This window comes from Thunnus maccoyii, chromosome 4 (genome assembly GCF_910596095.1).
Source record: "Thunnus maccoyii chromosome 4, fThuMac1.1, whole genome shotgun sequence".
Classification (NCBI taxonomy): domain Eukaryota; kingdom Metazoa; phylum Chordata; class Actinopteri; order Scombriformes; family Scombridae; genus Thunnus; species Thunnus maccoyii.
This window is the reverse complement of record NC_056536.1, coordinates 9,530,882-9,541,771: the sequence shown is the minus strand read 5'-3', so window position 1 is coordinate 9,541,771 and position 10,890 is coordinate 9,530,882. Positions and strand designations below refer to the sequence as shown.

The following is a 10,890-nucleotide window of genomic DNA, read 5'->3' as shown; positions in this document are numbered from 1 at the left end:
CCTCTGTTTTTTCCAATGTATGTACTCTGTGACATTCTGGGAGGATTTGCAGGACTGGCTGTCAACCAAAATCCAACTACTTGCTCCTCTCACAAGAGTAAATATTGTGTTTGGTATTAACATGAAGGACGTTAAGAAGGGCTCGATATTGAACAACCTGACACTCTTGGTGAAATTTTTCATCCACGCATCTAAATGGAGGAAAGTGAAACACCCTTTTTTCTGTTTTTAAAAGGGACTTTGAAGACAATGATCACTGTGCTTTGAGAATAATGAAAAAAAAAACGTGCAAAGTCTCTCCTCGGACCTTATGAAAAACTGAAAATATCTGATGACCTCTAGAGTAACTATGGAAGAGTGAAGGGTTATAATAATAATAATAATAATAATAATAATAATAATAATAGTTTTTTAATTTATTTGTTTTATATTATTATTTACGTTATTTATATTTATATAATTTAGGTTATCATTCTTATCTAATGTGCCTTACATGTTACGAGGTGCTTATTTGTGTTCAGTTGACGTCTCAAGGACGTCAAGCCACGCCCCTTGCGTCCCGTCTCCATGGAAACACTAACAAACATGGCAGATTAACTTTGAGAAAAAGTACATTGAGAAGATTTCTTGCCAAAAGAAGAAAAGCTGAGCTGAGTGAGGTAATGGCATAATGTGTTATAAATGAAGTTGTTATTTTAAATGTGACGCAGCCCTAATTCAGCATTCATTGTGCATTAGCTTTCTGTAGCTTCACCAGCTTAGCAACGCTGGGTGCCATCGAGAAAACGAGACGTTAAACTCCGTTGAGAAATCTACCAAATTAATGTTGCCTTGCTCACTGTCACAGTCACACAACTCAGAAATATGACTAAACTTGTTCTCCACTCCACTGATAGTGACTCCTCAAATCGGCGTAATATAATTCACCAAGAAATATTTTTAAATTAAATTTCAACTTTTAAATTAGAAAGGAGGTTAGTTCCTCAACGTGTGACAGACCAAAATTTTAATTATGTTGAGGTTACTGTTAATGAATCATATGTTTGCCGAATTAAAGAAGTGTCTTCCAACCTTTATAAAAGAGGGTTGTCAAGCCTTCTAATACTATTTGCCTGTGTTATTTATAAATAAGGTGAAATGGACGCAGAAGACAGGCGGAGTGTATCTGATGTGGCGTCAGACAGCTGTGGACTGATGGATGTTCACCTCAGGACTGATGAGGACATTGAGGGTGAGTGACAGATCCTGATGCTGCCTTTGTTTGCAAAGTGCTACTGACATTTGTCATCACTGAGATACCTTCTTCTCTTTAATTCAATATACACACACATATCCATATCATTTATTATTTATCATTTATCATCTATTTTACCTTAGTTTTAAGAGATTGGGACATCCTCACTTAATGTAGATACTTTATAGCTGTAGGTCCAGGCAAGAAGTCCTTTGAAGATGAAGAGCCAGCCCTTCCTCCTGATTTCGAGTGGTTAGAAGAGTTGTATGAGTGAGTGTTTCTTGCTTTTCTGTGAATTTGCTTTTATGTATTAATCCTTAATCCTGTTATCTCCCTCTCAGCATCTAAAACATCGTCAATGTGATTAAACATGATTCTCAATATGATATTTCAATAGGAAATAATAAAGCTCAGTTTTCTGTATTTTTTCCAAAATGGATTAATAAGGATTTTTACATCATAAACCTCAGTGCAAACACCTCCAGGCATGATGATGTTATAATTTTATGTATGTACATAGATTATAGTGTGTTAAACTTTCCTGTCATGTCAATGTCATCTTGCATCTGCCCCAAGAGAGGACGACGGTGATGGTGATGGCGACCTTGCGGTTGCGGCCGACAACGCTAAGAAGAGGAGTTATGCCGAGACAGCACGGATGTTCAAGCTGAGACGAAACCTGGACCAGCTGGACTGTTTTCACCGACAGAAGGAGCATGCCGTGCTGAAAGCCAGGTCTGGACCTGGCATCCAAAAGACCCCAAGACCTATAGTAGCTCCTTAACCTAGATCGAGGTCCCTGTGCCCTTCTAGACTTTACTGAAACTTGGACATGTGACGTAATGGAAAACATTGCTTTTTTTTTAAGTAACAGTTTGTTGCATTGCTAAGAAAAGACATAATTTCTATAATCTTTCAGTTTCTGGAAAGACCTTTTTTTTCCAGTGTTATTCCACTTTCCCAGGTCTTTCCCCTCTTGCCCTCCTCCCACAGGGCCAATCTTTTCTGTACCAATTGATTCAGCAATTTGCAGGAAATCATTTCAGCCGAATAGAGAACATTTCCCATAATGTCCTCCCTCTCCACTTTTCTTCCCTCTTTTTATTTGTCTGCACTGCGAGCCATTAAGCACCCGATGAACTGTGATGCGGTTCCCCAGCAAAGATGTCTGTCATTTTCCTTTAGCACAAGACATCAGAGGTCAGCGTGGAGCTGTACTGCGCTCTGATCAAATATGAGTTTAATGGAACCTAAGCACACCTGTCTTTTAACCAATCTGCAGCTTTTGTCACATGCCATGTGTCATCATTTTCTTTTTATGACAGTCTCTTATCCCAGTCCCAGATTGTTGTGTTTCACACCATTAGACTGCAAAAAGAACATTGGGCAATTCAAAGCTGTTGAAGTGTATGTCCACTCTCAGCCTTTCAGTATCTTCATTAGATTGTCTTGTTAGCCGACAGAATTACCTTCCTTTTGTTGCAATGGCCACAAGGAGATCCATTAGCCTGGTGTTCTGAACACATTGCACTTTAACGGCCTTGAAAATGTTCCTTGTGATTGGTTTTGATCTTGGATGTTTCTCTGTGTATTGTCTCTTTTATCTGGTGTTTCTTATTTCCAGAGAAGAGCTTAAACTCGCTCGTCAGCACATTGAAAGTTTGTTGGAGCAGAGGGATAACTTGGAGAAAGAGATAGAGCGACAGAAAGCAGCGGACAACAGGTGAGTTCAAAATGAACACTGACTGTTCTGTGCATCATAATTATATATTAGATGTTACCGCTGTTTTTCCTAACCCCCATGTTTCCACTCTCTGTGTATTTTATTTGCCAGTGTGGCAGTGTTTCGTTTGCGAGCCCAGCATAAGAGGCTGTGTGAGGAGCTGCGGAGTGATGAGGAGATGGAGGCCCACATCAACACCGAGCTGAGGCAACAAGAGTGAGTCTCAGAGGAAAATGGGTGTTCTGACAGGGAGTAGCGCTTGGTGAACAAACGCAGCCCCCTCATTTATTTCAATAGGACTGCAGAATTGAAACAGTGGAGGTGCAAACACAGAGGGCTCCGGCAAAATAGTTGAACCTGTTAGTGTTTGCTGCAATGCAATGTGTTTTTTTTTACATGGTGCTGTTTTCAGTCTGAAAGGCTGCTTAAACACCTACAGCTGCATCAAAGTAATAAATGCTGTCTGGAAGGCTTTTACTGCTAAACAAGCAACTCCAGGAGATGCTGACTTTGCATTAATGGCATGCTAACATCTCAAAACAACTGTTGTCCGCTACTCTCCTTCAGTGATGCGTTGTCCTGTTCCTGTTTTAACTCAGGTTTTAGGTGATTGAAAAAATACTCCGACAGTCATCCCAAGATTTTGATACTGAACTTTTCCTTTGTTATGTTGGACTTTTTTCTATCAGAAAAAACATTCCAGTATGGTTTGGTGTAAGGAATCCTGCCTCCTTCTACTTTGAGGAACTGCCAGTTTTTCTGAAGGAAAATTATGTCTCCTTATAGTCTGAATGCTGTTTCATATATACACTATCAGTCCTGTTCATATGTGCATCTCATTCCATCTGTCTCGCTCCTCAGGCTGAAGCTGAGTGAGGTGGAGGTGGAGCTTGGCAGGTTCTCCTCACTCCGACAGGAGGTGCAGGAGGAGGAACGGATCTTCCAGGTCCTTAAGGCTCAGAAGGCAGCGACAAGGCTGCAGCAGGAGAGGAAAGCCAGCCAGAACCTGCAGCTCAAGATGCAGCATCTCAGGAAGTAGGGATCTTTTCCATTTACACTGAATTGTTTTGTCAGGTAATGCTCTTTTAAGCATACAAAATTGGGAATTAATGATCTCAGTATATCAACAAATTAGTAGAAGATGTAACATCTCATTTAAGTGGAATTCTACTTATATACACATGGTAAAAGACTAAATTATTGCGCTGAAGTGAGATCAAATGCAACATAATGTCTTAATGTGTAAGTATCACTCCCCTATGAAAGTATTTTTTTCAGGTTTTTATTCTATTTATTCTTCTTATGAGAACCCTGTAAGGGGAATAAGTTATATACACCATGAGTAGCCATGTAAAGGGAGATATGTTGTGTGTATAACTGTATGTGATTGTGTTCGAATAGTAAACAGGCAGCCATGCTGAAGAAAGAAGAGACTAAATGTCAGCCGAAAATTGAAGAGGGCCTGGTGAACCGCAAGATAGCTGCCAAGTACTTGAAAGAGACCATTAGAAGGTAATCAGCTTTTAAGCCAATAAACAGGGCTTAGAGTAGAACAACAATGTGAAGTATCTCACAGGACTCACTTGAGAGTTGACACATCCTATTGATCATTCGCTCATACTGGCAAAATATTTTACAAGCAGGCCAGCTACGATACTTGAAAGAGCTAAAATTCATAAAGCAATGTAGCTGAAAGTGAATCGCTGATCAGATCTGAGCAGTCAAAAAAGTGATTGAAGTTAGTCATAATATTTCCTCAAAATCACTAATTATAACATTTTTTTTACTGATACATGAAATTTTGATTTTGCTCTGTGAATTTGACCAGTTCCCCCTAACGGAGGTGTCCCTATCTAGCATTGTTCCCAATTGAAGCAAGAGTTTTGGAAATCCAATATGGTCACCATACAGTCTGTGTATTTTTTTCTTGTCAAAAAATCCCATGAAAAAAACAAAATCACTAATAACTGATCCAACAAGTATCGTCTGTGTATCCAAAGCCTGATGTGGTTCATTCTTCTGTGCCATAAACCTTCAGTGTTGTCCAAAGACAATTGAAAACACATCAGTAAGCAACACTGTTGCACAGGGTGACATGTTCCTTCATTATGACGACTATGGGCACTATAGTTCATTTTTAATCAATCCCACATACAGTACAGACCAAAAGTTTGGACACGTCTTCCCATTCTCTTGAATGAGAAAGCCTGTCCAAACTTTTGACTGGTACTGTACACCATACCTACACATTTGGTGTGCTAGTTATCTTTTTAGTACTGTGATGTTGTGTTGAAAGACATTATATAAGGGATTCTATATGAGCAAGGTCCTCATACATTTTACTGGTAAAACTTTTTATATGCCTATATTTATCAATATAAGACAGAGATGAGAATGCTATGAGGTTATCTGAAAATAAGCCAGTCAATCATATATGAGTATTATCTGTGATCATCACAATTCAAGGATCTGGGAAAACAATTCCTCACCAATCCCTGCAGCAATTACAGCAATCTGAACTCTGAGCTGAACAGTATTCTATCTCAGTATTTACCACCTAAAAGCTAAAGTGAATTTTCTTGTAATACTTATCATGGGACAAATCGGAGGGTTAACTTACAATAATTAACCTCAGTACTGCTCAGATCCTGGAAGTTTCTGTATTATAGCAAAGCAAAAATCCCAGGAATTAACAACAGATCTGTTTTTCTCTCTGTGTTGTATTTCACATACTTTATGATCACCCCCCCTTTCATTCAGGATGCATCAGCAAGAAGCCGAGAAGGAGCAGCAGAGCAGGGAGTTACTGGAAAAGAGGATACAGGCTGTCAAGTCACTGAAATCTAACATTGCAGCCACCCAAGTAAGAAACAGCCTCCTTTTATACTGATGCTGTAGAATAATGGTTGTTGTTTTAGCGACGATGAGATACAGAAGCCTTAGCTCTATGTATAATTAACATTTTCTATAGCTACCACATATATAGTGCATTATATCATCATTCATAATTATGCACAACATTTTAAGTACAAACCATTTTTATTGATGCATTATATACTCATAAAGATTTAAAGACATAGTGATACAACTTTGCCTAATTTGATTTGTGCTAAGGCATCATAAAAGCAATATAAGCACATAGTGAGTACATAAAGATACACATGTGTAACAGTAAAGGCATGTATGAAACTGAACATCATTGTTTTTATTTCTGTTGTTTGTGTGGTGATTATACATGTTTACAGTCTAGTGGTAATGTGTCATAAAGTAATGCAAGCAAAGTATCACCAGTAGAAGTTACTACTACGAGCAGGAGCACGTTGTGAACATTTAGGAGTAGTTATCAATTGAAGGATATAAATAATTAATTATGATTTTATTAATGAACCTTCTAATCTCAGCTGGACATAATCAGTATTGTGTTATTAGTGCTGATATACTGTCATTATAGTACTGTAGTAAGTTATTACTGTATGTGTGCATTCAGATGTTTGTGTGCCTTTAAGCTAACATGTTTATGAAAACCCGACATAATTGTTAGCATATTAACATATACTTAGAAGATGTCAAAGATAACACTGTGTTGTTTAACGGGCAAAATCTGAACATTAGGAGAAAATAACTCCGTAACATCCATTTCCCCAAGTGATCAACTCTTCATAAGGCTGCATGTTGTTAAATATAGCTTCATCATTCTGGTGTTGCTTCTCTAGGAGAACTTACGGGTCCAACAAAGCAGAGCCAAAGCAAACGCCCAGAAGAAAGAGCAGCAACTGAGACAACTAAGAGAATCCCTGCAGGCTCAAGGCATCAACAGTATCAGGCACATGTACCAACAGAAACAACTAGAGGAGATAAAACGAAAACAAGAGTACGTCCTCTCCTCTCCTCTTCTCTACTCTCCTCTCCCACATGCATGTCCTCCACTCCCACTCCATGCAGCAGTGTGTGGGTGTTTTCTCTCGCTGTATGCGAGGAATACATGACCCCATTTCAGTATAATGCAGTGCTGTTGATTTGCCCTTCTCAGGGAATTCGAGGAGAGGCAGAAGTCAAAGAGAGTGGAGATTGTAGACAAAATCCTAAAGGAGGAACAGCTGGTAAAGAGGAGAACCAAGCAGGCAATGCTGCCTAAACCCTCAGCCACTGACAAGATCCCATCTCGGGGGAGGGCAAGAGAGAAGCTCCTGTACTACCTGGATCCCAACACCCCATCAGCCACAGAGGAGAGAGCCACAATCGTGAGTGGAACATAACATCTGAGATGCCATTTGTGGAATGACTATGTGAAGAGATTGAGTGCGTTTGGAGTAATTATGATGTGTGTGTGTGCGTTTGTCTAGCAGTTAAAAGAGTTCAGCGACATCAGCAGCTCATCATCAGCTTCCTCTGATCACGAGGATCTGGAGGAAACCATCCAACAGGAAGTGGACCACCACAGCCTTGGTGACAGCCTGGCTGAGCCTGAGTTCTCTGGGCTGTGGGACCAGAGCGACAAGGTGCACTAAAACAACAGTCCCTGCCAGCCAAAAGCAAATCCCTTCAAGCTGCTAAATTTAAACCCTCATAAATCATGTCCCATTCACAGCAGGAACATCATTTTCTCTCTGGATGTGCTTAGTGCATATTTTTCAACAGATGAATTCCCCACCTGCAAACTGAAGCATGTTGTCTGAATAATTCCACTGAAAGTCAATATATCATTTATTCGAAATAGTTGCGTAACATGTATAATGTAAACACAAAATTGGGTTTTTCTTTTGCTGATTTAATCAGGCTGGTTGCAAATTGGGAGTTTGAGGTTGCATGAGTAGAGACAAAACACAGGTTCAGTTCCCAACACTACTACCTCCGGCTTGTTTGTGTATTCCAATAAACACAACTGTCAGGATGGGAAATCAGTCAGGGATCATGTTTTTGTCCCTGCACTGGAGACTCCTACTAGTTGGTGGGGACACGTGCATGTAGGGTGGGTGGGATCTGGAGGGGTTGTAGAATGAACCTCCGTATCCTCACAGTGACGCTCAACGCTGGCTGGTGAAAAGAGAGACGATGACACCGTGTGTCAGAGAGGTAGCGTATGTCTATCTACACCCTCCCCAGGTCAACAGTAAGGCCACGGGGTGTAGGGAATTATGGAGAGCTTGAGTAATACAAGTTTTGGAGGTTAACATGCTTCATCAGAACTTCATGGGTGAGGTTTGATCAGATCTGACCGACAGTGACCAAAGAATCTACAAACTACCATCAGATTCTAATTCAAATGTTTCTAAACTCTGATTGGTTTACGGAAGTAAGTGACATGACCTTTTTTCAACTGAGCCCGTCCACTTCAAACCAGTGACAAAAGCACAGAGAAAAATAAATAAATAAATCTCTCTTGTGAGATTACTAAAATTGTTCATGTAGAATCCCATCACTTTACGAGTTTCTCACAGCCAGCAAGTGTAGTATTGATCAGTTCTATGATAAATATGTAATCAATCAAACTGCATCATATTGATCACCACCATAAATGATGGATAAGGTGCCTTGCTTAAGGGCTGCTCCATGGTAGTTGTTGGTAGAGGCAGGAGTGTTTCTAGCTCACTGCTGTGGAGGTGAGTTGGCTCTCTGTCTCATCCAGCCCCCCGTACACATGAAATGTGGGGCGACAGGCATCACTTCTCATTGAGCTGGTGCCTTTGAGGCCTCAGAGCGAGCGCAGTGTTACAGTCAGAGCTCCGAGCAAGTGACAAGTCAAGTGGAAGTGATCTCTCCTCCCTAACATGCAGATCAGACTGATGCCCTTATCAAAGGCTACTTCTCAACACAGTAATGGCTGGTACGATAGATGAGCACAGCAATGTAACAAACTTAATAAGATGATTCATGAGGAGTAGAAATGTCAGTGTCACTTCACAAATTGCTTTACAATAGAGAATAAAATACAAAAGAGATAAAAAGATAAAACTATCAAATGTAAACTGATCTCTTAATGACACTTTTTAACCTCTTAACATACAGTTGACTCTTTTGTTTCTTCTTAAGTAGCTTTAAAGTTGGAAAAATAATCTCATCCCACACTGTCTGACAGCATCACATATATTCTGTAACAGCTTTTTCCAACTAGCAGCACGTATCGAACCTCAATACTATTTTGGTACTGTCTGAAGTAGCACCCTTTATCAAAACTGTCAAGTAGTGAAAGCTGGTATCGAATTATGGTGAGATGTATTATATTTAGAAAGACTTCTTGTTCTGCTGCTTTTGTTTAGACAACATTTATCATTTTAGAACTATGGCTTTTTTTATTAAAAGAAGTTTTGTAGAAATAAATGTTCATACTGAGATAAATCAGGGAAAAAAAAGTCTCCCGTTTCATATTACATCAGACTAAGCCTTTAGGAACTGCGTCATTTTAATCTTCAATTTATTAAATAATCCTATGTTAAATGATGTTTCATCTTTTCACGTTCAGTATCAAAATACTTTCTACTCCTTTCCTCTACCTAGTGCTCTGTTCTATATAAAGACGCATTTTTATGTCAGTGAATTTCTAATTTGTTGTATTACAATGATACAATTCTGCAATTTCATTTAAGTGATTATTTCTAATCATTTTACCAGCTGTTGCTTCCCTGTGTGGTTATAGATGCTCCTGAATGAGAAGACTATGTTAATGCAGGCAGAAGTAAAGCAAGAGGAACCTGCAACGGCCAGCGGAAAGCTCAACATGCCTACTAAAAAAGTTTGCGGGAAAGAGATGAAAGGTCCTCCATTCATCAGTAAACCTGAGGTCATCGTCTTCAAGGTACCACACTACTGATTCTGTGAAAACATCACTCTTGAACACACTTTGTCATAGCAATTCATGTCTTTTAGCTGGACAAATGCTAATGAACATGAGTGTAATGTGTGTTTGTCTTGTTTAAAGCTATGTAAGTCTAACAGTTGATTTTTAAATAATCAACTTTTGTTTATGGATTTTAATAGCAGCAGACTGACATTAAATGGTCTGTTTTAGGACTTTGAGGTGGGGAAAACATATAAGAAGAAAATCATCCTGACTAACATCAGCTACATCATTAACCACTGCAAGCTCATCGGGGTCTCTGCTCAACTGAAGGATTTTATCTCCATCAAGTAAGATTTTTACTTTGTCAGAAGCTGTCAAAGGTTTGTCAAATAGCAGGTGACAATAGGTCGGCTCTGGTATAATGCATATGGGCCAAAAAGTGGACAGGAAACAAACATATGCATGGCGCTATGCCAAATGTATACAACATGCACTCTATGCAAACACAGTTACAACATACCATAGTGAAGATATGCAACATACACCCACACATCATATCTCAAGTGTTGCATATCAGAAGTTTGACAAAATAAAGTTTTCACAACTCCATCTGTTGAGGAAGACCACAACATGGGATTGAAAAATCAGGAAAAAGCCAAGTACCATATGTTATTAAAACCAAGTATTCCATGTTGTCATGTTTCCCAGCTATAATGCTGATTAGAATATTGAAGCTAAATAGGCTTCCTATCACAATAAAGACTTTATATGTTTAATTCATCAGGACATGATGAAAATCAATGTGTGATATTGAAAAGACAGCTTTGATATGTGCCTTGTGTCTTAAATGTGCTTCTAATGATTTACCATATTATATCAGAACAACAATTCTGTCTCTTTATCAGGGCTTTATTTTGCTACCTGTCACAAACAACTGTAAAACAAGACTGACAGGTCAAATGTCATATTGAGGCTGATTCTACATATTCCATGTACCAGCAACTCCAGTTTCAAAGTGGGACAGATCAATCGTGTCGGAGGAAATACATATTGCATCAAGCAGCTCACCGCAAATTGAATCCAAGCTGAGGAAAAAATATGGAAATATTCATCTAACAGAGATAAAAGAGAACCCAAGTAAAGATAGAAAATTAA

At 39.1% G+C, this 10,890-nt stretch overlaps 1 protein-coding gene across 4 annotated transcripts in view; it reads left to right on the top strand.

Annotated features, from left to right (window-relative positions):
* Positions 1 to 548: 548 nt before the first annotated feature.
* Positions 549 to 10,890, top strand: part of cfap74 (cilia and flagella associated protein 74) — a 52,661-nt gene continuing 42,319 nt past the window's right edge. For 2 of the 4 annotated variants that reach the window (XM_042410224.1, XM_042410223.1), the window contains exons 1-14: positions 550 to 659; positions 1,133 to 1,231; positions 1,423 to 1,504; positions 1,811 to 1,969; positions 2,859 to 2,957; positions 3,069 to 3,173; positions 3,819 to 3,992; positions 4,359 to 4,469; positions 5,718 to 5,820; positions 6,671 to 6,828; positions 6,988 to 7,198; positions 7,301 to 7,456; positions 9,592 to 9,750; positions 9,964 to 10,082. In XM_042410224.1, coding sequence (XP_042266158.1) covers positions 1,138 to 1,231; positions 1,423 to 1,504; positions 1,811 to 1,969; positions 2,859 to 2,957; positions 3,069 to 3,173; positions 3,819 to 3,992; positions 4,359 to 4,469; positions 5,718 to 5,820; positions 6,671 to 6,828; positions 6,988 to 7,198; positions 7,301 to 7,456; positions 9,592 to 9,750; positions 9,964 to 10,082 — 1,730 coding nt within the window. In that variant the 5' untranslated portion in view covers positions 550 to 659; positions 1,133 to 1,137. Of the gene's footprint in view, positions 660 to 1,132; positions 1,232 to 1,422; positions 1,505 to 1,810; positions 1,970 to 2,858; positions 2,958 to 3,068; positions 3,174 to 3,818; positions 3,993 to 4,358; positions 4,470 to 5,717; positions 5,821 to 6,670; positions 6,829 to 6,987; positions 7,199 to 7,300; positions 7,457 to 9,591; positions 9,751 to 9,963; positions 10,083 to 10,890 lie in introns of all 4 variants that reach the window. The other 2 variants (XM_042410226.1, XM_042410225.1) reach the window with 2 other exon arrangements.